The following is a 25,756-nucleotide window of genomic DNA, read 5'->3' as shown; positions in this document are numbered from 1 at the left end:
CTCAGGGTGTCAACCTGGAACTCGCAGGACCTTGTGAGGACGACTTCACCTGCACCCACCTGTACCTCATTGTTCTGCGTATAATTTGTACGAAACCAGTCGCAGTCCTGATAACTTCTCTTTTTCCATAGATCTTGATTAACTTCAGCAATACAATCTCGCTGTTTGTTTCTAATACAATTCATAACGGACAACGAGCGCAGCGGTTTAAAGAGAAAGCAGAGAGGAATATAAAAGACGAAAAAAAAAGAAAAAAATCTTGTCAGGGGCGCGAAGTCGGAGAGACCCACTCCGAAAGGTACTAGAATTCTATTCCGAAGCCAAAACAGACACTGTTTATTGCTTATAACGCGATCGTCCGTACGTTCGAGAGGCCTGCCCGCCTTTCGATTACGCAAAGAAAGGATACTCAAAGTGAGGAATTGGTTGAAGTATTAGGTCCACATCAATGCAAAGTGTATGTTTCTTACTCTTTTTTGTTTGAGGCGTTCAGTTAGGAGCTTTAACAGTCAAAAGCAGTGCGACAGAATCACGCGTTTCTCTCCATACCACGAGTAATGCGCTCCATTTATCATTGACAGTCATCCGTTTTAGATGCAGATAATTTTACCCTGGACGGCCCTTTATTTCAGAAAAATGTCAATCGGGTCTCAAATGTGTTTAGAAAGTCTGAACAGGTAAACTAAACAGGTAAACTAAACAGGTAAACAAAGTAATATTTCTCGTCCCGCTAGCTACCCACAGGTACGGGCACAGGACGTACCTGAATGGCTCTTCACGGACAGTCCGAAAGTGTTATCCTCAGTACGTCCTGAGGATAACCTTGAAGGACGATGACACTGTGGGGACGTTCTCAGGACCGCGTGCGCTCTTTCGGTATAGTGCCACACATAGGAAGAAATATCCCGTGATAATCATGCAAGGTTGGTCACGTCCTACATATGCGCAGGTTGGAAATAGAAAAGCAGACATCTTGTCATGGCCCACAATAATCACGAAAGAAAAAGACCAGTGGGACCTTCTCTATCATGAAAAATTAATCAGTTCCGCTTTCAGTCTCTTCATGCTGTCTGCGTTTTCCCCTCATGCGCAATTTTAAATATTACAAGTGCGAAACCGTTGTCTCTCTTGCTTTAACGGCCATCTTGATCTCACGAGACGACCCAAAAGGGGTGTCCCCATCAGGTCTGAAGGCGCTCAGCGAGCTGTGCTCAGTTTGGCTGACAGTGGCCAACAATTGAAGTCACACGACCCTTACGGTTCTTTAAGGCGAATACCTCTACGCATTTCTGTTTATTACGCTCCAAGCTAGCAAATCATTCCGTCTCGTCATTGTTGTTAGCTCAGGACTCAGTAGGGCGGCAGACAAGAACTTCGTAATCTCGGTAAGCATGCTCTTGTCCACCATACGGGATGTAGAGGCAGCCGTGCGAGCGGTGGATCTTGCCATTGGTTGTTGTCCCGTTGTGGGACGTCCGACCTATGTAGAGTGGCTCGCCGCTCTTTGTCATTCCTCCTAGGACTGCGTCTGGAGGAAGCCGTCCGCCAGACTCTGGGATCCAGTCAAACTTGTTCTTTTGTTGAGGCACGAGTACCTGTTCAGGAAGATGAATATGACAACGGGTATTGGGGTTTATTTTCGGAGCTTACGAGGAAGCCCTCTTGCATGGGCAACAAAACAAAAGTAGCAGGTCACTGAAGCAACACAATCCCGCGTTCGTAGTTTACAATCCAAGCTGCCTTTTTGACAACGCTGAACGCTTGGGGGGGGGGGGGATATGTTTATTAGACGAAAAGGGGAAAAAAAAAAACGGGGAAAGGTCAGCCAAACGGGACGTCGGCTTGCTATTCCAGAAATAAGAAATAATAAGAAATAAATAAAAAGAAAAGAGAATAATTAAAGAAAGAAAGAAAGAAAGAAAGAAATAAGAAGGAATAAGAAATAAATAAATAAATAAAGAAAATAAAGAAATAAGAAATAAAGAAAAAGAAGTACGAAAAAGAAATAAATAAATAAAGAAAGAAAATTACGAAATAAGAAATAAAGAAAAAGAAAAAGGAGTAGGAAAAAACGAAAAACTACCAGATGATGAAAGAAGGATGAGGTAGATTAAAGACAAAGATGACAAAAAAAAGATGACCAACAAACGGTGAAGGAATGATGAGATGAATCACAGAAGATGACTTTAAAAAGAAAGCATGAGGTTAATGCGTTGAAGGTGAGAGTGGGGCACAGAAGAAGAATGAGATTTCACGACTGAGTTCACAGGCTGTTCATCAGACCTGAGTCTCTCAAGAAAGTCAGAACGCTTGGTTGTTGTTACAAAATTTGCTTTTTTCTTTTACCTGGTACGAACTCTTCGCATGTTCACTTCCCCCGTACGCCACGTAGCACACCTTGTGGGACGGCACAACTTTTCCAGGAAGCGCGTCACCCTCATGTTCAGCTCTACCAACGAAAAGGGTTTCACCAGAGTCCTTGCCTCCGGCCACAGCGTCCTCGGGAACCTTGCCGTCACTGCAGTCGACCCAGCGACAGGTGTCTTCGGAGCCTATCTCTGGAAGCAAATGATGTATCATACTCGTCATGTCATGATGTATCATTCAACTTATTTACGTAACGTACATTGAATACGTCTCACGGAGCGAACCGCGAACTTCGTAACCCATGCAAAGTCAAAATTTCGGGCTTCACATTAGCAGTGTCGTCCTTTGTAGGGTCCTCCACTGTATCTCAATGACCAATATGGTGCTTCTTTCGTGTTTTTTTTTTCTTCACCTTCCTTTTTTGTGACGTAGCGGGTGTAAATAATTCGCGAACGGTTGCACAAGTGGACTTTTGATGTTACAAGTATCTGTCCGACACAACCTACAAGCTGCGCGCCGCGTCAATGAGTGGTAGGCGTTCGTTTTTAAATAACATTCAAATGAATTTCGTAACAAAACATAACCTCTAAAGCAGGGCGCTGCAGGCATTAAAATGGGTACTACCCCTTTTGGGACCTTCACAATAACGGGCGAAGTCCTGTGGTGCCTAAAGAGGTCAGTGGACACTTTTTAGAGAAACATCTGCCACCGAAGCGGATCATTTCTTGCAGTAATTAACTGGTTTCGGTTTAAATATTGTTTTCGCGGCTGGTCGTGGTGAAACGCAAGAGGGCGCTCTTCCACTCCTTAATCCAGAGCTCTGCCCTAGTCCACCAATGAATTATGCTCTTACACCAATGAATTGCAGCAATGAAGCACGTTCTTTTGAGCTTCACCGCGACCACCCGCGACAAAATATGTAAACCGAAACCAATCAATTATATACTGCAACAACTGTCCCGCTTGGGTGGCAGATTTTTCTCTAAAAGGTGTATTACCCATTTTAATCCAGACAGCGCCCTGCTTTAGAAGCTACGTTTTTTTTATTTTTATGAAACTGATTCGAATTTTTGTTTAAATAATGAGAGCCTCCAACTCATTCACACGGTGCGCAGCTTGTAGGATGGTATCAGACAGATACTTGTAAAAAAAAAAGTTCTTCCACAGGTGCACCCGTTCGCGTATTATTTAGCCGGGGATCTAACTGGAGCACCCGGTATATGCTGAGAAGAGTTGATCCAACGCTCGCTTTCCGCACTCCGCGAAACAGGCCTCGTCAAGATTCTGCGTACATTCATCGAATCCGACTCGACCGTTGTGGCCTTTACGGCTCATTGGCGTTACCGCTTGAGACACGTGGACTCTCCTAGCTGATGTCGCTGCGGTGTTGTAGAAGATCTAGAGCACATTCTTCTTCGTTGCCCACAGTACCAACCTTCTCTCTCTCCCGGTCTCTAAGGGTACATTTATGCTGCAGCATCGCTGCTCGCTGCAGCTTCAAGCACATCGCTGCTCGCATAACCGCTAGGGTGCGTTTACCCTGCAGATTGCTCAAGATGCTGCTCGCTTTCGCTATATCAGTCGCCTAGCAGCGTTCACTGTGGAAGGATGGAAACGAGGAAAAGTGGGAAGGAGGAAACCGACTTCATCACAACCAATCGCAGGTCGGATTTCAAGACGCCAGTCATCAATGATACCAGGAAGACAAACATGTTTACATTCCTAGGTGCAGCGAGCAGAGCGGCAAGCAGCGGCGAGGATAAGCGAGCAGCCAGGCTGCAGGGTAAATGCACCAACAGAAAGCTCTGTGTTTGACCTGTCATCGCCAGAAGTCAGGTAGTCCCCGGGCATGTTCAAACATGTTTGGCAGCATTGTTGTGGCGATGATCATGGCGTGCATCTTTGGCAAGCAGCGATGCTGCAGCATGAACGCACCCACAGAGATACATGTTTGTTTCGTCATCGCCAAACAGCGATGGGCCATGTGCCAGCAGCGATGCTGCAGCATAAATGTACCCTAAATCGGCTGGACTCTCGTCTTCTCTCTCTCTCTCTCTCACACACAAAATTGCTTGGCCCCTGGCCAGATCCAGCCCACGTATACGCTCCGCCCTCAAAGCTCTTTAACTGACCCTTTTTGGACACCATAGGACTTGGACCCTTATTGTGAAAGGTTCATTATTTCATTCCTCACATCATCACCAGCACTGCGGTAGAGTATCGCTCCTGGTGATGAAGCACCCCATGAAGCGACTGGGAACCCATTTTAAATATGCAGCGATCACAAAGCACGTTTCCTATGGGAATCTCTGGAGCGCTTGACTCGAAAGCAAGGACACTGACGTCATTTCCGCAAGAAATTACCGGTGATACTATGTCTGAATGCTTCTCTTTTTTTTTTTTTGCGCGCCTGCGGCAGAATGTCAGGCTTGTACAAAATAACACGGGATCATGACAACCGAATAGATGATGATTGGATTTTTTGTGGCGCAAAAGCCAATTAGGCCAACTGAGTCGCAAATGACACATACATAAATATGGAGCAGTACACGTTACCAACGAAACAGAGGAAGAACGGTCAGAAATACCTCCAGCGAAGTAGCGCAAACAAAACGTTACCAATACATATATAATGGCTGTACAAATTAGTTGATTCATGAACGGGGTAGGGAGCATTAAAGGTGGCGAGACCGCTTCTGTGTGTTCGGGACATAACAAACAGATGTTCGTGGCTGGGGGGACGTTACCATTACCCATCGGAATATCACCATTGTTCCTTCTAACCATTTTATTTGTCGTTTTCATAGATTATTCAGGACTTGGCGTTGTAGGAGCAGCTGGATCTGTTTTGCCAAGGAACATACATATGCAAAGGAACCCCACGCTGGGGCACCCAGGTGTATAGCTTCCTCGACAACTCCAGCTGGAAAGCTTGGAACTTCAAAGGAGCCTCACAGAAGCCAGCCACAAATCTACATTTAAAAGTGTCACCACGAGAAAAACAACACACTGCTTTCCAATGAAGAGCAGTGTCAGCAAATGTGCTACACGTGCTCTACGATTTTCAATGCGCCCATAGGTTGGTGATATGTGTTTTACATACAGTACCAACCTATTAGAAAGCGAAAGAAATCGACTGGTATCGCCTTCTGTGCTCGTTTATCACGATATTCCTTGCTTGCGCGCCACTGGCCCATTTTCCCCACAAGCTGCGTGCATCGCAGAAAGAGTTTCACGGCAGTAAGATATTTGTTTGTTTCTCTTTTGGTTTCCTTTTTGTTCTTTTCTTTCTTGTCATGCACGACAAACCTGCGAACTTGTTTTCCTGTACGGCGTTTGAGAATCCATACAGAGCAGTCAACTCACGAGTTTCTTGGAAAATGCATGGTGCACTTATATTAATTCACTAAGTCAGGGTCCTGAACCAGCGATTCAGTACGTCGCGTGGAGCCTCCTTTACACGTTGGAAATTTGCAATCAAAATGGAACCTCGAAGAACTCTAAATATTCGTCAACGAATCTTGCACAATACGCTTTCCTGTGACACAGGCAACATCCAACTAGCGAACGAATGCAAAGCCAGAACGCGTTTTTCTATTCCTTATACATGGCTTCTATGGGAGCAGTATCAGGTGAAGCCAGCTTTACGTTTTGTCCCGAATTGCTGGGTATGCACGACCCGCAGCTATGAGGCCAACAGTGACTGGCCAACGGCAAGCTGCTACCACCAGCACCGACCCAGCGACAGACGCAGGTGCTGCGCCTCCGCCAAGGAAATGTGAAGCCCAGCTGTGCTCCCAGTCATGCCGATAATGCGCAGCCTCCACACGCGTCGTGAATTTGATTTCGAAGACATAATACGAGTAGTAAGTACTGACCACGCTTATCCGGAAACGCTACAAGCTTCTGGACGCCATTAATTAGCAATTAGAGCTAATTGGAACCCCCACATTAATCAGCATCATCCAATGAGTCATCACACTAATTGGGGAGCGTCTAACTAGTGTCCAGACCACCCTGTGCGTTTCCGGATAAACGTGGTCATAAAAAATAAAAAAATAGATAGAGATAGAGTGGAGAGAAGGAGTTTAGTTGAAGATCAACGACGCCATCTTGAAGGAAGCGGCCCGGAAAGGCCGCTGACCATCGCCGGGCGACGGAGCACAGAGGCAGGTTGCAAAGCATCGCAGCACCAGTTCCGGACATCCTGTGACGTCAGCTGTGACGTCATCATGGCATGTCTGGGCAAGTTAGGACAGCTCTGGACATGCAAGGAGAAAAACACTCTTAATACAGAGGCTGGGAAAGCAAGAGTATGCAAACCATCAATAGATAACAAGAAAAAACAATTAGTTACACAACAAATGAGCCCACCAGAACAGGAGCGCAGAACCATGCGACTGCTCCATCCGAGAGGCAGGCAGAGAACTGACTCGTAATGGTTTTTTTTCTCCTGTATAAAGCCCCGCAGCTGCATCCCCTAGCGGTTACTTTCTCAACTAACCTCACAACAAAATTATTAAGAATCACGCCAGCGCTACTCCCGTTCCCAAGGCAGAAGATGATAGAAAATGGCGGGAATGCCCGGACAACAGCAACCAGCACTGGCGCGAAAATCGCAAACAAAGCGGGAACAAAGATGGCGAAAGCATTAGTTACACAACAAATCACCTCACCACAGTAGGAGCGCAGACCGATGCGACTGCTCTCGTCGACAGCCAGGGATCAAGTGACGACGGAGCGAACGACCGCACGTCTTCTCCCAACGAGAGCCAGAGGTGGACTGACATAAGCGCCACTCTACGGGTGCTACGCATGCGCGCGCTCCTAGCGCCCTCTGGGCGCTCCTACCGCCACCTGCGAGAGGCTAAGAGTGAAGAGCATTCCTGCGCCCCCTGCTGGCCGTTCTCATTGGTCGTGAGGCTAAGAGAGAAGAGCATTCCTGCGCCCCCTGCTGGCCGTTCTCATTGGTCGTGACGTCATCCTATTGTCTCAGGGCTACCCTGTTTTTTTCCACTAATGCTCCTTTGGTCAATCTACAATGAAGCCACAGTATGACGTCATCATGCAGCTGCGTGGCTCAAGGACGCGTACGCTCTAGACAGGGGACATATTATTTATTGAATCACTATCCCAAGATTATTTCCTTTATTATTCTATAACAACTGAATAGGAAACTATTGCAGTAGAGCACCATGCATGAAAGCTGATCGTAGGAATTCCAAAGTCTTACTAAATGAGACTTGCAAAAGAACAAAATATCCTAACACGTAACTCCATCAACGGCAAATAAGAGGACTAGGTACTCAACAAATCAACACAGAGTACGGGTAAACAGGAGCGCAGAACTCAGGGCAGCACTATCTTCAAGACAACAATGTTCCTTGTCAAAAGAGAAAAATTACAAAACGTCAACACAGGAAAGCATGCATATCGGGGCATGTCAGAACACGTCAGCACAAATTGTACGACTGCTGGGCAACAGAGGAAAACAAACACTTGAACAGAGTGAAAAAGACACTCACCATCATTTTTCCCGTTCACAGCATTCCCTCATTGTAAATCCGCTCGTCACAAAATCCACCTGCATCGTCGAACACCATTTACCAGTGACGAACCACACATCCGCACCCCATCAGAGGCAGACAGAACCCCACCGAAGCTACGCTCTTCCACTGACGGCCAACGCCAGGAGCAGAATTTGCGTGTCGAGACCCGTCAGTGTCCAAGAGAGAAGTGAATCCTTGCGCCCCCTGCAGGCCGTTCTCATTGGTCGTGACGTCATCCTATTGTCTCAGGGCTACACAGTTTTTTTCCACTAATGCTCCTCTAGACAAGGTCAACCTGAAACAATAGTCTCTCGGTATGCGGTCATCATGCAGGTGCGTGGCTCAAGGACGCGTACGCTCTAGACAGGGCACCTGTTATTTATTGAATCACTATCCCTAGATTATTTCCTTTATTCTACTATAATGATTGCGTAGGGAACTATTGCAGAAAAACACCATAGACAAGAGGAGATTGTAGCATTTCATTCCCAAAGTCTTACTGTACAGGAAAAAAAAAATGGTTCAGCAAGACATAAAGTCACACACCTGTCCCCCTCGCGGTTACTCTCTGAACTAAATGAATCGCAAGATTATTAAGAATAGCTCTACTCCCATTCAAGGCAGCACTATCGTCAAGAATATGCCTTGTACAAAAAGAAAAAAAACTACATGCAGAAGGAAAGCATGTCAGAACAAGCCCAGGCATGTCAGCACATGTTTCTCAGACAAGGGGGGAAAAAGCGAAAAGAAACAAAGAAGGAAACCAGCATCAAACTATTTCTAAGCACACGCACTCCTCTTATTCAAAAACAGTGCTCATCATAAATCTGCCCAGGACAATACACACTATTTTTCTATTGCCGCACTTTTTTCCAGTAACGGTCAATGCATTGCTACAGACTGTGTGACGTCATCACATCCTGTCTGAAGAAGAAGAAGACACCGGCAAAGACTCCTATTATTTATTGAATCGCAAGATTATTTCCTTTGTCCTACTCTTAATGACATTCATTCTCTCATTAAAATTCAACAAAAAAGCACCCTACATATTAACGATTTTCACCCCAAAGGCTCATCATGGTCATTAGAATTACAGTAAACTACCACTGCTCTTTTAAATAATAATAAGTGAAACCACTCAACATCACCTCCAGGCTTATGTAATACATGACCCTTTCTATGCTCACACATTCGTTGTCTGAGGCTACACCTGCGAGCAAAAAAGGCGCGGAAGCCGGGTGGGCAAAGTTCCATTCGCGCATTGCGAGCATAAAGGCGGGAAAAGCCTGGGAGCAAAGTTCTATTCGCGCATTCCAAAGCACAAGACAGAACGCCTTTACGGGAACACGATAGCATTCCTATACTATATTAATGATTATTGCATTGCAGTTTAGAAAAACTACAACTAAACTATAATTTTAGGAGCCCATTAAAATTCTACTTTCTATGGAAACTATAATTGCCCTATTACTTGGATCGCTACTAATGAAGCGCTCCAATTTTTTCTCTCTTCCCATTTCAGCCTTGTCATGCAGGGAAGCAGACTCATATCCAAAATAATTAATTTACACTGAGGGTGCCGTGCTTCAGGAATTCCTATCCTGCGCTCAGATGCAAGCATTTCTTCACGGATACCTTTAACAGCTGACTTCCTCAACATATCGAACACCCAACAAAATCAAACAAACAACCCCACTTCCACTGGTAGAACACTATTTAGCTTTTACGCAGGAGGCTTTCTTCTACATAAAAAGTAGAGAAAATAAGAAAAGAGCAGCAAAAAATTGCGTGCACTTTTGCTTGACTTAAAAAACCTGAAGCATATGCCAATAAACCAAGAAAAAGACACTCATGTCTGGTATCTGATAGTGCCACATACACAGACGCATTGCCCTTGCGTAAAGAAAGCACAGGACAGGGATACACAAATATCCTTAGGTGAGCAGGGAAAAGGCTTAAGACCTCAGGTCACCACACATCGCCACGCGGCTAACACAACATGACACCAACAACATACTAGCGGCGGGAAGAACTGCAACACTGCTAAACAAGTCCAGACATGCCACGATGACGTCACAAATCAGCGGAAAAAAAAGCACACGCATGCACGCACAGAGGACAACGCATTAAACACACGGAGCGCTCAGGAATAATCGTAGCGTTACCGCACATTGCTACGAAGCTCAACGTCTAACACAAGACGGCAGCAACAAGATATTAAAGGATAAAAATTGCAACACTACTGAACAAGTCCAGACATGCGACATCGCATACAAAACACTGCTCATCGGGGAAAAGGCCTAAGCCCGCGGCGGATCATCATAGAGCATACACAACTTCATTTTTCTATTTCGCGTAAACTAAACGCGGTCTGCTTGGAAAACGACGTACAAATTTTCTTAAGGAGCAGAGAAAATATATCTACTCCGTGCTCAGATACCAGCATTTCTGCTCAAAAACCTGCAAAATTAAGCACTGCTTACTTCGTCAAGATATCGAACACCCAACAAAATCAAACAAACAACCCAACTTCCACTGATAGAACACTATTCAGCTTTTACGCAGGAGGCTTTCTTCTACATAAAAGTAGAGAAAATAAGAAAAGAGCAGCGAAAAATTACACGCACTTTTGCTCGCATAGCTATAAGAGAGAAAAATAAAATAAAATAACGACGCACACGCTAATAAACTGTGACAAAGACACCCATTTCTGCTATCAGATAATTATTGCATAATGCTAAATACTCATTTGCATTGTCCCTGCGTGAAGAAAGCACAGGACAGGGATACACAATCTATCTTAAGCGAGCACGGAAAGTCACTTCTACTCGAACAGCTTAATACCATAAAGTCTGAATTTTTGCAAAGCAAATAAAGCTTGAACAGCGCTACGAACGGTGACAGACACATACTAACAAACAAACAAACACTTCTTCGAGTCTGTATTATCTTTAAAAAATAACGAAAGCACACAAAAAAAAAATCAAATCGGCTAGGTAGCCTACCAGACGTTGTGCCTTAAAGTTGGCTGCATGCAATGCGCGGAAGCATGCTGTGAAGCCAACTTGCGGTTTTGCTGGATGCACATGAAGTCAGATTCCAATTGGAAATCGCGCTAAGGACGTGCCAAACGTGGAATTTTCGCAAAATTAATCACAATACCTGGAATTCTGTTCATTTTAGCGGGAATGCTGGCGCTTGTGCTCCATTATTCGAAATTTTCGAATATTCGAATTTCTCGATTATCAAATTTTCGAATACGAATAGGGTTCGAATATCAACAATATTCCAACGATATCCGAAATTTCGAATATTCGCACACCTCTAGTGAATACTGACACTCAACGATATATAACAAAAAACAAACAAACAAATCCATTCTGATGAACTCTCCTCTGCCGAGCGGCTTTCTCCTGCTCTACCTGGATGCTGACTTTTCCCCCCTCACCAACATTCTGAGTAAAAGCAGTGACAGAAGAAAAGAACCGCGAAAAATTACACGCATTTGTGTCACAGGACAGGGATACACAAATTTCCTTAAGTGAGCAGGGAAAAGGCTTAAGTCGTACCGCTCAGGAATAATCGGAGAATCACCGCTTATCGCTACGCGGCTAGCGCTTGAACAGCGCTACGAACGTGACAGATACATACTAACAAACAAACAAACAACAGCAGGACCGGCGTCGGGCACTCATAAAATACCCTGCCCAAAACAAAGACTTCGCCAGGTTCGCGAGGCAATTCCATTAAAAACGCTCGTCCTATCCTACAGATAGCAATGCAAACGCGACTGCCCTTATTTTTTAAACCACTATTTCACGCAATAGTACATAAATGTATCACTCGTGTCACACGAAAAGGCAAACACTTACCTGTCAAGTGGGGTCCCAGCGCGTGCGCGCGCGCACACACACACAGGCACACACACACACTAACATTTTCACACTCACAAACACAAAGTCTATTTTCACAACCACATAAATCCATATTATTCCTCAGGTCAATAATTATCCTGCCATCGCCAAAAGACGGCACAGACATGTATGCTTACGCAAGACAATCGGTCCTCGTTCCGGATGTAATAGGATATCGCCACTCGGCCGGCGCGAACCAATAAAGAAAGAAAGGAATGCATGTTCGCTACGAAGAAAACGGTGCCGTGCTTCTACGCAGCGATCATTATACAGACGCGTAAATGTGAACATCATTCGCTACACACTGTAGCTCTCATCATTTTACCAACCAAACCGTGTTCATAGGTCTTCACTAAATAGGTGAGCCGATAATGACTCAAAATAAAATAAAATAAAATAATCATTCCAGCATCGCTGGCTGCAAGCTTGGGTACCCAACAGAGCAGCGCGCTCCTATCAACACGCCTTGGGCTGACCTTACACACCCGAAGCCTTTTCTGAATACATTCTGCCGGCGCTGGAATAAAAGATTTATCGCGAGGGTACTACGATGTCAGCTCTGTTGCTGTTTAAGTGATAAAACAGTGCGCTCACACGGGAATCGCGCGCGTCCAAACCGCGAGAACGGGTCCGCGTTGCGCTCGCGCCGCGGGGAATCGCGCGCGTCGCGAGTCCAAACCGCGAGACCGGGCCCGCGCGGCGCTTCGCGGTTCGGGCGCACTGTTTTATCACTTAAACAGCAACAGAGCTGACATCGTAGTACCCTCGCGATAAATCTTTTATTCCAGCGCCGGCAGAATGTATTCAGAAAAGGCTTAGGGTGTGTAAGGTCAGCCCAAGGCGTGTTGATAGGAGCGCGCTGCTCTGTTGGGTACCCAAGCTTGCAGCCAGCGATGATGGAATGATTATTTTATTTATTTTATTTGGAGTCATTATCGGCTCACCTATTTAGTGAAGACCTATGAACACGGTTTGGTTTAAAATGATGAGCTACAGTGTGTAGCGAATGATGTTCACATTTACGCGTCTGTATAATGATCGCTGCGTAGAAGCACGGCACCGTTTTCTTCGTAGCGAACATGCATTCCTTTCTTTCTTTATTGGTTCGCGCCGGCCGAGTGGCGATATCCTATTACATCCGGAACGAGGACCGATTGTCTTGCGTAAGCATACATGTCTGTGCCGTCTTTTGGCGATGGCAGGATAATTATTGACCTGAGGAATAATATGGATTTATGTGGTTGTGAAAATAGACTTTGTGTTTGTGAGTGTGAAAATGTTAGTGTGTGTGTGTGCCTGTGTGTGTGTGCGCGCGCGCACGCGCTGGGACCCCACTTGACAGGTAAGTGTTTGCCTTTTCGTGTGACACGAGTGATACATTTATGTACTATTGCGTGAAATAGTGGTTTAAAAAATAAGGGCAGTCGCGTTTGCATTGCTATCTGTAGGATAGGACGAGCGTTTTTAATGGAATTGCCTCGCGAACCTGGCGAAGTCTTTGTTTTGGGCAGGGTATTTTATGAGTGCCCGACGCCGGTCCTGCTGTTGTTTGTTTGTTTGTTAGTATGTATCTGTCACGTTCGTAGCGCTGTTCAAGCGCTAGCCGCGTAGCGATAAGCGGCGATTCTCCGATTATTCCTGAGCGGTACGACTTAAGCCTTTTCCCTGCTCACTTAAGGAAATTTGTGTATCCCTGTCCTGTGACACAAATGCGTGTAATTTTTCGCGGTTCTTTTCTTCTGTCACTGCTTTTACTCAGAATGTAGGTGAGGGGGGGAAAAGTCAGCATCCAGGTAGAGCAGGAGAAAGCCGCTCGGCAGAGGAGAGTTCATGAGAATGGATTTGTTTGTTTTTTTGTTATATATCGTTGAGTGTCAGTATTCACTAGAGGTGTGCGAATATTCGAAATTTCGGATATCGTTGGAATATTGTTGATATTCGAACCCTATTCGTATTCGAAAATTTGATAATCGAGAAATTCGAATATTCGAAAATTTCGAATAATGGAGCACAAGCGCCAGCATTCCCGCTAAAATGAACAGAATTCCAGGTATTGGGATTAATTTTGCGAAAATTCCACGTTTGGCACGTCCTTAGCGCGATTTCCAATTGGAATCGGACTTCATGTGCATCCAGCAAAACCGCAAGTTGGCTTCACAGCATGCTTCCGCGCATTGCGTGCAGCCAACTTTAAGGCACAACGTCTGGTAGGCTACCTAGCCGATTTGATTTTTTTTTGTGTGCTTTCGTTATTTTTTAAAGATAATACAGACTCGAAGAAGTGTTTGTTTGTTTGTTAGTATGTGTCTGTCACCTTCGTAGCGCTGTTCAAGCTTTATTTTCTTTGCAAAAATTCAGACTTTATGGTATTAAGCTGTTCGAGTAGAAGTGACTTTCCGTGCTCGCTTAAGATAGATTGTGTATCCCTGTCCTGTGCTTTCTTCACGCAGGGCCAATGCAAATGAGTATTTAGCATTATGCAATAATTATCTGATAGCAGAAATGGGTGTCTTTGTCACAGTTTATTAGCGTGTGCGTCGTTATTTTATTTTATTTTTCTCTCTTATAGCTATGCGAGCAAAAGTGCGTGTAATTTTTCGCTGCTCTTTTCTTATTTTCTCTACTTTTATGTAGAAGAAAGCCTCCTGCGTAAAAGCTGAATAGTGTTCTATCAGTGGAAGTGGGGTTGTTTGTTTGATTTTGTTGGGTGTTCGATATCTTGACGAAGTAAGCAGTGCTTAATTTTGCAGGTTTTTGAGCAGAAATGCTGGTATCTGAGCACGGAGTAGATATATTTCTCTGCTCCTTAAGAAAATTTGTACGTCGTTTTCCAAGCAGACCGCGTTTAGTTTACGCGAAATAGAAAAATGAAGTTGTGTATGCTCTATGATGATCCGCCGCAGGCTTAGCCCTTTTCCCCGATGAGCAGTATTTTGTATGCGATGTCGCATGTCTGGACTTGTTCAGTAGTGTTGCAATTTTTACCCTTTAATATCTTGTTGGTGTCGTCTTGTGTTAGACGTTGAGCTTCGTAGCGACGTGCGGTAACGCTACGATTATTCCTGAGCGCACCGTGTGTTTAATGCGTTGTACTCTGTGCGTGCGTGCGTGTGCTTTTTTTTCTTCCTGATTTGTGACGTCATCGTGGCATGTCTGGACTTGTTTAGCAGTGTTGCAGTTCTTCCCGCTGCTAGTATGTTGTTGGTGTCATGTTGTGCTAGCCGCGTGGCGATGTGTGGTGACCTGAGGTCTTAAGCCTTTTCCCTGCTCACCTAAGGAAATTTGTGTATCCCTGTCCTGTGCTTTCTTTACGCAAGGGTAATGCGGCTGTGTATGTGGCACTATCAGATACCAGACATGAGTGTCTTTTTCTCAGTTTATTGGTGTGCGCTACGGTTTCTTGCAGTTACAGCTATTGGAGCGCAAATGCGTGTAATTTTTCGCTGCTCTTTTCTTATTTTCTCTACTTTTTATGTAGAACAAAGCCTCCTGCGTAAAAGCTGAATAGTGTTGTACCAGTGGAAGTGGGGTTGTTTGTTTGATTTTGTTCGATATCTTGACGAAGTAAGCAGTGTTTAATTTTGCAGATTTTTGAGCAGAAATGCTGGTATCTGAGCACGGAGTAGATATATTTCTCTGCTCCTTAAGAAAATTTGTACGTCGTTTTCCAAGCAGACCGCGTTTAGTTTACGCGAAATAGAAAAATGAAGTTGTGTATGCTCTATGATGATCCGCCGCGGGCTTAGGCCTTTTCCCCGATGAGCAGTGTTTTGTATGCGATGTCGCATGTCTGGACTTGTTCAGTAGTGTTGCAATGTTTATCCTTTAATATCTTGTTGCTGCCGTCTTGTGTTAGACGTTGAGCTTCGTAGCAATGTGCGGTAACGCTACGATTATTCCTGAGCGCTTCGTGTGTTTAATGCGTTGTCCTCTGTGCGTGCATGCCTGTGCTTTTTTTCCCCCTGATTTGTGACGTCATCGTGGCATGTCTGGACTTGTTTAGCAGTGTTGCAGTTCTTCCCGCCGCTAGTATGTTGTTGGTGTCATGTTGTGTTAGCCGCGTGGCGATGTGTGGTGACCTGAGGTCTTAAGCCTTTTCACTGCTCACCTAAGGATATTTGTGTATCCCTGTCCTGTGCTTTCTTTACGCAAGGGCAATGCGTCTGTGTATGTGGCACTATCAGATACCAGACATGAGTGTCTTTTTCTTGGTTTATTGGCATATGATTCAGGTTTTTTAAGTCAAGCAAAAGTGCACGCAATTTTTTTCTGCTCTTTTCTTATTTTCTCTACTTTTTATGTAGAAGAAAGCCTCCTGCGTAAAAGCTAAATAGTGTTCTACCAGTGGAAGTGGGGTTGTTTGTTTGATTTTGTTGGGTGTTCGATATGTTGAGGAAGTCAGCTGTTAAAGGTATCCGTGAAGAAATGCTTGCATCTGAGCGCAGGATAGGAATTCCTGAAGCACGGCACCCTCAGTGTAAATTAATTATTTTGGATATGAGTCTGCTTCCCTGCATGACAAGGCTGAAATGGGAAGAGAGAAAAAATTGGAGCGCTTCATTAGTAGCGATCCAAGTAATAGGGCAATTATAGTTTCCATAGAAAGTAGAATTTTAATGGGCTCCTAAAATTATAGTTTAGTTGTAGTTTTTCTAAACTGCAATGCAATAATCATTAATATAGTATAGGAATGCTATCGTGTTCCCGTAAAGGCGTTCTGTCTTGTGCTTTGGAATGCGCGAATAGAACTTTGCTCCCAGGCTTTTCCCGCCTTTATGCTCGCAATGCGCGAATGGAACTTTGCCCACCCAGCTTCCGCGCCTTTTTTGCTCGCAGGTGTAGCCTCAGACAACGAATGTGTGAGCATAGAAAGGGTCATGTATTACATAAGCCTGGAGGTGATGTTGAGTGGTTTCACTTATTATTATTTTAAAAGAGCAGTGGTAGTTTACTGTAATTCTAATGACCATGATGAGCCTTTGGGGTGAAAATCGTTAATATGTAGGGTGCTTTTTTGTTGAATTTTAATGAGAGAATGAATGTCATTAAGAGTAGGACAAAGGAAATAATCTTGCGATTCAATAAATAATAGGAGTCTTTGCCGGTGTCTTCTTCTTCTTCAGACAGGATGTGATGACGTCACACAGTCTGTAGCAATGCATTGACCGTTACTGGAAAAAAGTGTGGCAATAGAAAAATAGTGTGTATTGTCCTGGGCAGATTTATGATGAGCACTGTTTTTGAATAAGAGGAGTGCGTGTGCTTAGAAATAGTTTGATGCTGGTTTCCTTCTTTGTTTCTTTTCGCTTTTTCCCCCTTGTCTGAGAAACATGTGCTGACATGCCTGGGCTTGTTCTGACATGCTTTCCTTCTGCATGTAGTTTTTTTTCTTTTTGTACAAGGCATATTCTTGACGATAGTGCTGCCTTGAATGGGAGTAGAGCTATTCTTAATAATTTTGCGATTCATTTAGTTCAGAGAGTAACCGCGAGGGGGACAGGTGTGTGACTTTATGTCTTGCTGAACCATTTTTTTTTTCCTGTACAGTAAGACTTTGGGAATGAAATGCTACAATCTCCTCTTGTCTATGGTGTTTTTCTGCAATAGTTCCCTACGCAATCATTATAGTAGAATAAAGGAAATAATCTAGGGATAGTGATTCAATAAATAACAGGTGCCCTGTCTAGAGCGTACGCGTCCTTGAGCCACGCACCTGCATGATGACCACATACCGAGAGACTATTGTTTCAGGTTGACCTTGTCTAGAGGAGCATTAGTGGAAAAAAACTGTGTAGCCCTGAGACAATAGGATGACGTCACGACCAATGAGAACGGCCTCCAGGGGGCGCAAGGATTCACTTCTCTCTTGGACACTGACGGGTCTCGACACGCAAATTCTGCTCCTGGCGTTGGCCGTCAGTGGAAGAGCGTAGCTTCGGTGGGGTTCTGTCTGCCTCTGATGGGGTGCGGATGTGTGGTTCGTCACTGGTGAATGGTGTTCGACGATACAGGTGGATTTTGTGACAAGCGGATTTACAATGAGGGAATGCTGTGAACGGGAAAAATGATGGTGAGTGTCTTTTTCACTCTGTTCAAGTGTTTGTTTTCCTCTGTTGCCCAGCAGTCGTACAATTTGTGCTGACGTGTTCTGACATGCCCCGATATGCATGCTTTCCTGTGTTGACGTTTTGTAATTTTTCTCTTTTGACAAGGAACATTGTTGTCTTGACGATAGTGCTGCCCTGAGTTCTGCGCTCCTGTTTACCCGTACTCTGTGTTGATTTGTTGAGTACCTAGTCCTCTTATTTGCCGTTGATGGAGTTACGTGTTAGGATATTTTGTTCTTTTGCAAGTCTCATTTAAACAAAATACAGAAGCCGACACTGAAGATTTTTGTTTAAGTTTAATTTGTACAAGCTTTCGCGTGGAGGTCCACGCTTCCTCAGGTACCGTACCTGAGGAAGCGTGGACCTCCACGCGAAAGCTTGTACAAATTAAACTTAAACAAAAATCTTCAGTGTCGGCTTCTGTATTTTGTTTATGTGATCTACAGGACTTGACTCCCCTCTTCGTATACGCATCAAGTCTCATTTAGTAAGACTTTGGAATTCCTACGATCAGCTTTCATGCATGGTGCTCTACTGCAATAGTTTCCTATTCAGTTGTTATAGAATAATAAAGGAAATAATCTTGGGATAGTGATTCAATAAATAATATGTCCCCTGTCTAGAACGTACGCGTCCTTGAGCCACGCAGCTGCATGATGACGTCATACTGTGGCTTCATTGTAGATTGACCAAAGGAGCATTAGTGGAAAAAAACAGGGTAGCCCTGAGACAATAGGATGACGTCGCGACCAATGAGAACGGCCAGCAGGGGGCGCAGGAATGCTCTTCTCTCTTAGCCTCACGACCAATGAGAACGGCCAGCAGGGGGCGCAGGAATGCTCTTCACTCTTAGCCTCTCGCAGGTGGCGGTAGGAGCGCCCAGAGGGCGCTAGGAGCGCGCGCATGCGTAGCACCCGTAGAGTGGCGCTTACGTCAGTCCACCTCTGGCTCTCGTTGGGAGAAGACGTGCGGTCGTTCGCTCCGTCGTCACTTGATCCCTGGCTGTCGACGAGAGCAGTCGCATCGGTCTGCGCTCCTACTGTGGTGAGGTGATTTGTTGTGTAACTAATGCTTTCGCCATCTTTGTTGCCGCTTTGTTTGCGATTTTCGTGCCAGTGCTGGTTGCTGTTGTCCGGGCATTCCCGCAATTTTCTATCATCTTCTGCCTTGGGAACGGGAGTAGCGCTGGCGTGATTCTTAATAATTTTGTTGTGAGGTTAGTTGAGAAAGTAACCGCTAGGGGATGCAGCTGCGGGGCTTTATACAGGAGAAAAAAAACCATTACGAGTCAGTTCTCTGCCTGCCTCTCGGATGGAGCAGTCGCATGGTTCTGCGCTCCTGTTCTGGTGGGCTCATTTGTTGTGTAACTAATTGTTTTTTCTTGTTAGCTATTGATGGTTTGCATACTCTTGCTTTCCCAGCCTCTGTATTAAGAGTGTTTTTCTCCTTGCATGTCCAGAGCTGTCCTAACTTGCCCAGACATGCCATGATGACGTCACAGCTGACGTCACAGGATGTCCGGAACTTGTGGTCATAGCTGGGATGCTTTGCAACCTGCCTCTGTGCTCCGTCGCCCGGCGATGGTCAGCGGCCTTTCCGGGCCGCTTCCTTCAAGATGGCGTCGTTGATCTTCAACTAAACTCCTTCTCTCCACTCTATCTCTATCTATTTTTTTATTTTTTATGACCACGTTTATCCGGAAACGCACAGGGTGGTCTGGACACTAGTTAGACGCTCCCCAATTAGTGTGATGACTCATTGGATGATGCTGATTAATGTGGGGGGGTCCCAATTAGCTCTAATTGCTAATTAATGGCGTCCAGAAGCTTGTAGCGTTTCCGGATACGCGTGGTCAGTACTTACTACTAATACGGGCGACTGTTTTCGGACATGGTTTTTCACACACCATTGACACACTTTTGTGACAATATCATGATACTCACTTGAAAGGAGTGACATTGTGCAGCTGTTGAAACTGAGCAGTGGGTAGAAGGCACTCTTCGAGTATCCTAGAGAACCAAATAGTGCGTATAATAACAGAGTAATGAGACTACAAAAATAGCGTGTTGGTCAAACGAATACATGTTTACCTACCCCGGAAAGGCAACGGACGGACGGACACTGCATGTGTCTGCGTTGTCCGTTCCTTAACGATGCATGCATCATAAGCAATTGACAGCGCTCACTTAACGCAGGCATGACAAGTTGTGTACTAATGTTTCATGTTCTATCAGTCGCATTGCCAACTGTAGGACGGGACATGCGAAAGCTTGCCCACATCACATTTCAAAAGTGCTACAGCCATTGCCCTAAAAACGAAGAGCAGGCTCAAGTAAGTGTATCAGTTGTGCAGCAAGTGCCAAGTTGACACTAGCTGGAAGATGTACATTGTACAAACCTATTTTGCCATTTTATGACACACTGTAAACTTTTTCACACCTTTAAAGGTGTGCGCTATGAACATTCAACCTGGTTGCGTAAGATTGCATCTCCAGGATGATATTTTACAAAATTTGGAAAGCATTACTAAAGATCAAGTGTCAGTGCAAATCTTGCTGTCATTATGTCTTGGATATCGTAGGTACGAGCTAATGCATATATCCATCGCTAGCGATAATCGAGCACGCGCAAGTGTCTACAATACTGTTGAACAATGTTGAGATGTTGCGAGACTGAATTTTTGCAGGACAGACAACACTCGAGTAAAGAAAAATTGTGCGAAACCGTGCTCCATTATGATGTTACCAAAATTACACCTAAAGAGGCGTGCGCCATGCACGCTGTTACACCTTTAAAGGTGTGAAAAGATTTAGAGTGCAGGCTGCATTTCGAAAGGTGTATTCCCCTGGATAGAAATTGTGTCGAAATTGTGTTGAACGAATTACTATGGGGGGGGGGGGGTCGAACGCATATGGAAAGACTCATGCAGGCTCCCTCATACCATGGCAGAGTCAAATACAGGGTGCGTCGCGTTAGACTCGGCGAATTTTTTTTAGATTTGTGATTTATTGTTTTTCTTTCGGAAAGGTCTTTGAGTATATCTGCTCCCAGTGGGGCCTACTGTCGAAAGGCTGTGCTGTATCAGTAATTAGTGCAGCCGTTAATTAACTTTTATAATTAATATATTGCCACGAATCATCATCGCGAAACTTCCAGGGCAGGCACGAAACGGTACATCTCATCCCGGCGCATGCTGAAGAAGAAGCAAGAAGCTTCCAGACACATCGCCTGCTCTCTGGCAAACGCACGTGCTGTTTCTAGACTTTTCGGCGCGACGCTTAAATGCTTGTGCGCTCCAAGCTGGAGCATTCATTCTTTGGACTCAGTTGTGTTCAGACAGCTATCACTCTTGTATTTTGCTACCAAGTAGTCTAATAAACCGTTCGCTGTTTATTCGACGACTCGCCGACCCATTTCGCTTCGTGACAATATGCAGACGATGTGTGCGTTTGGACCACCGGCAATTCAAGGCCAGCGATTCCATGCCGCCTTCAAAGCTCGTTGGATACTGTTTAGCATTACTTCACCAAGGCCTGCATGGACATCTCGGCTGAGAAGACAGTTGTGCTCCCATTCACGCTTAAACGCATGAGCGCTTTCTCTCTTTCGCTAGGCAATAATACACTGAGCAAAGTGAAGCGCCATAAATTCCTGGGTGTTACCTTGAATGCCAATCTCTCGTGGAGCGCCCATATCAGGCACCTTGAAGCGAAAGTTCAACGCTGGACCAATGTCATTTCCCACTTCGCTGGCGCTGCATAGGGATTGATCGGGAATCGCTCCTATCGATTTATGGGGCATTGGCTCGAGGAACCATTCTCTACAGCCTCCCGGTCACACGGCATATCAATAACTTCTGAACAGAGGCTTCGGTGTATGTTGGCCAGAAGCTTGAGGATCTGCCACGGTGTACCCCGCGCCGCTGAAACGCGTACGGTCGTGTCAGAGGCCAGAGAGCAGCCAGTAGAGGTCTTACGTCTCAGAGAAACTGTGCGCCGTAATCTACGCCTTGTCACGGAACACCGCGGACACCGGTTGGTTTCGAACCTCAGAGCAACATTTCTCGCTGCATGGCTGCTGTAGAGCCGTTGCTACAGGCCTTTCTTGGCAGATCAGTCGTACCCAGGTCCCCTCCGTGGGTCTTTTCGATACCTTCAATCTCTACTACCATTCCTGGGCTCAAGAACAAAAGGCATGACGTTACAGAACATATGTTGAAACAACTTGGGCTAGACATGAAGCAGTGCCGTTATCCTCCCTAGTAGCACAAAAGGTCGCAAAAATGTCTTTATTTGGTTAAATTGGGATAGAACCAGGACGTCAAAGCGACGACTAGTATGCGCAATTTAGGAAACGTTTTTAAGATGTACCGATTTTCCGTTTATAATACGTCCACAGCATCTCCGTGAAAGACATTCTAAAGAAAACCTCCTGTAAGTCTGGGTCGGGCCCAGACCCTCGGTTTGGGGTGGAGGCGGTTTCTTTGTAGGAGCGCGTATATAGTGGGGGAGGGGGAGAGAGCAATCCAATGTATAGACTGACGTTGTGGGGGGCGATCGCCCAACCGCCCCCCCCCCCCTTCCCTTGGGTCCGCCACTGCTGTAAATGTTTGCAAGACGCATCGTTTTCTCCGTTTATAATACGTCTCCGCCGTCTTTGTTAAAGACGTGTGCTTAATAAAAACCTCCCGCAAACGTCGTCCGTTTACGTTTGCAAGGCGCATATATTTTCCGTTTATAATACGTCTTCGGCATCTCTGTTAAAGAAGTAAAGACACATTCGTTCAAGAAAACCTCCTGTGAACGTCGTCGAGTTACGTTTGCAAGGCGCATCGTTTTTCTGTTCATAGTACGTCTTCGCCGTATCTGTTAAAGAGGTGTGCTAAATAGAGACCACCTGTACACGTTGTCCGTTTACCTTTGCTAGACGCACAGATTCTCAGTTGATAATACGTCTTTACCGTCTGTGTTTAAGACTTATGCTAAAGAAAAAAACCTCCTGTCCACGGAGTCGCCGGCGCCCGTCTCGTATCTGTTGGGTTGCTCTATGAGTTCCGATTTTTTCTATTTAAAAACGCAAGCTGTATCATGTGAGTGTCCTCGAACAGTCACAGCTGCCAGGGAAGATGCCTGCGCAACATTTGTGCTCTGCTTCTTGGTGTAGAAACTATTCGAGAGTCCGAAGGCCTAGTACCCGATACCAGGTCAACGACTGTCGACAGGTAAGTTATTTGTTATTGCGTGTTGCCTTGCAACACCGCGTTCACTTCGTGTATTGTGAATAAGTATAGTTCAACAGTCACTGTAAATCGGGACCGGGACGCTGTGACCGAGACAAACAGCGTAGCTTTGCAGTTACGATGGTAGACTATATTTATTCGTGAAACAATAGGCAGGCATACACACATGCACTACGAAACTTACAGCGCATGCTGAAACTTAGGTATGCGCATACTTAATACGTGCATCATACGTATATACAGGGTGTCCCAGAAAACGTGTCATTGAATTATAATAAAAAAACTACACCACCTAGGGTCATGCGGTCAATGGCATTTGTTCTTACTGGGTTTTTGCCACCTCCTCATGTGAATGTCGTGTAACGTAAGTTTAATTATGTAAATTTTTGCGAGCTTAAGTCGGAAATTTGCCTAGTAAAGGCCACTTTTTTACCCCACCAACGTGAAGAGCGTGTCTAATTTAGTCAAATTAATGATAATTGACAGGGATATTCAGGAGCTATCCAATCGGAAAAAATAGCCGAACATCATGCTCTACGGAGGTCGCACAGAATAGCGCACGATGACTTTTTCAGCGCAGTCTTTGTCAGTCCGACGAAAGGAGGTTGGAAACCCAGCCCTCCCCGACATCGCAGAAAGAGATAAAACAGGCACGGCTTATCACGTCCGACTTTCGCTGGGATAATGCTTTCCCTCTCCGAATTTTAATCATCATCATCCATTCATCTATGTTGTTGTTGTTGTTGTTGTCTCCGAATTTTAGGAACTGTTACTTTTTCTACTATCACTCTGTGGGCTGGCTTCGGAACCTCCTTTCGTCGCACTGAGAGCGATTGCGCTCAAGAAGTCATCGCGCGTTATGGTCCGGTGCCCCGAAAAGCATAATGTTCGGCTATTTTTTCCGATGGGATAGCTCGTGAATATCACTGTGAATTATCATGAATTTGAGTGAATTCGGCACGCTCTTCATATTGGTGGGGTAAAAAAGTGACCTTTACTTGGCAAATTTCCGAGTTGAGTTCGCAAATATTTCCATAATTAAACTTTGGGTACATGACATTAACTTTACAAGGTGGCAAATACCTAATAACAAATGCCGTTGACCGCATGATTCTAGGTGGCGTAGTTTTTTTTATTATAATTCAATGACACGTTTTCTGGGACACCCTGTATAAGAAAGTACGCAATTTGGGTTTGTATTGGAAAGTAAGTTGAATTGTAACTATATAACTCTGGTCACGACAATGGACTGTAGTATCGAAGGTGGGTGAGTTTTCCTGACCACACAGGAAAAGAGAGAAATGTAAAATAGTCAACTCACCTCAATGGAGAGATGCTCGTCTTGAAATGGGTGCGGGCACACACTGCACGGTCAATATAAAGCTATGCTGTGGTTATCTCCTTATTTAAAGTAGGCCAACGTGACACACAGGTCTTCCGCCTCGATGGCAATACACCCCGTGACGCAGCGACGACGGCACGTCTCGGAAACACTTCAGACAAGCGATAAAGGGTTTCATTTTCCCAAGCAGCACAATGTACTGAAAGTCGAGTGCAACAGGGGTGGACGGTATGTGTCTTATCAATGTTCTTTAGTTTCGAGAGTCTGTTCAAGGCCTTCCACCTACCCGTCCACCCCTATTGCACTCGACTTTCAGTACCCCCCATTTTGCTGCTTGGGTTTCCTTTGTTCTTTTTTTTTTTTTTTTTGCGACACTTTACCGTCCCTTCGTTTCCTTGGAAATTTCCGCGGTGATGGACAGTTCCGCATTGTTTCCCTTCGCTGATTGTGCAACGTCCTACAGGCTGTCTCAGTTAAATCCCCGGGCTAAATATTTCGCGAACGGGTGCACCTATTGAAGAACTTTCCTTTTTACAAGTATCTGTTTGATACTACCTACAAGCACACCGCGTGGATCAGTGCAGGGAGGCGCTACTTATTTAAATAAAGATCAAAATGAGTTTCTTGAAAACCATATAACTTCTAAAACAGGGCGCCATCAGCATTAAAATTGGTACCGCCCCTTTTGGGACCTTCAGTGGACACCATTTAGAGAAAAATCTGGTACCCAAGCGGGTCATACTTGTTGCAGTAATTAATTGGTTTCGGTTTACATATTTTTGTCGCGGTGAAGCGCCAAAAGGACGCTCTTCCACTCCCTTATCCACCAATGAATTAGGTGTTCAGGGGCTTAATTCACAACGGGGTGTGCTGGAGGAAAAAATAACGGCGTCAGGCAGGCTACGCTAATCCCCACCCCGCTTATTTGGTTGATATGCGCCCTTTCTCTGTTATGATCGCCAGGACGAAACGCAGTTAATCACATAGTATGTATCTTGATATCACATGCTTTCCATTTTTTTCTTCAGCACTCCCCATTGCTAAGTAAGCTCTAGAACACGTAATTCGTTGGTGGATAAGGGAGTGTGGTGTCCACTGAAGGTCCCAAAAGAGGCAGTTCGCATTTTAATGCCGACGGCGCCCTGCTTTAGAAGTTACTCATTTGAACTTTTATTGAAATAATGAGCGCCTCCCACTTATTAACACGGTGCGCAGCCTGTAGGTGGTATAGGACAGAT

At 45.1% G+C, this 25,756-nt stretch overlaps 1 protein-coding gene and 1 long non-coding RNA gene across 3 annotated transcripts; one reads left to right on the top strand and one right to left on the bottom strand.

Annotated features, from left to right (window-relative positions):
* Window positions 1-1,259: 1,259 nt before the first annotated feature.
* On the bottom strand, window positions 1,260-24,612 carry LOC135387888 (natterin-3-like). 2 transcript variants are annotated; one of them, XM_064617086.1, is made up of 4 exons: window positions 24,498-24,612; window positions 19,881-19,946; window positions 2,347-2,558; window positions 1,260-1,595 (listed from the first exon to the last, which is right to left on the bottom strand). In XM_064617086.1, the coding sequence occupies exons 2-4, from the start codon at window positions 19,894-19,896 to the stop codon at window positions 1,344-1,346; spliced, it is 480 nt and encodes a 159-aa protein (XP_064473156.1). In that variant the 5' UTR covers window positions 19,897-19,946; window positions 24,498-24,612; the 3' UTR covers window positions 1,260-1,343. The 2 variants fall into 2 exon arrangements, with proteins under 2 accessions (XP_064473156.1, XP_064473155.1); XM_064617085.1 differs by lacking the exon at window positions 24,498-24,612 and adding an exon at window positions 21,600-21,650.
* LOC135387889 (uncharacterized) lies at window positions 14,377-21,324 on the top strand. Its single transcript, XR_010421260.1, has 3 exons — window positions 14,377-17,900; window positions 19,397-20,269; window positions 21,094-21,324. It is a non-coding gene; the product is annotated as an uncharacterized LOC135387889 (long non-coding RNA).
* Window positions 24,613-25,756: the final 1,144 nt, after the last annotated feature.

This window comes from Ornithodoros turicata, chromosome 3 (assembly GCF_037126465.1).
Source record: "Ornithodoros turicata isolate Travis chromosome 3, ASM3712646v1, whole genome shotgun sequence".
Lineage (NCBI taxonomy): Eukaryota > Metazoa > Arthropoda > Arachnida > Ixodida > Argasidae > Ornithodoros > Ornithodoros turicata.
The sequence above is the reverse complement of the archived record's forward strand: the minus strand, read 5'-3'. Positions and strand labels throughout refer to the sequence as shown.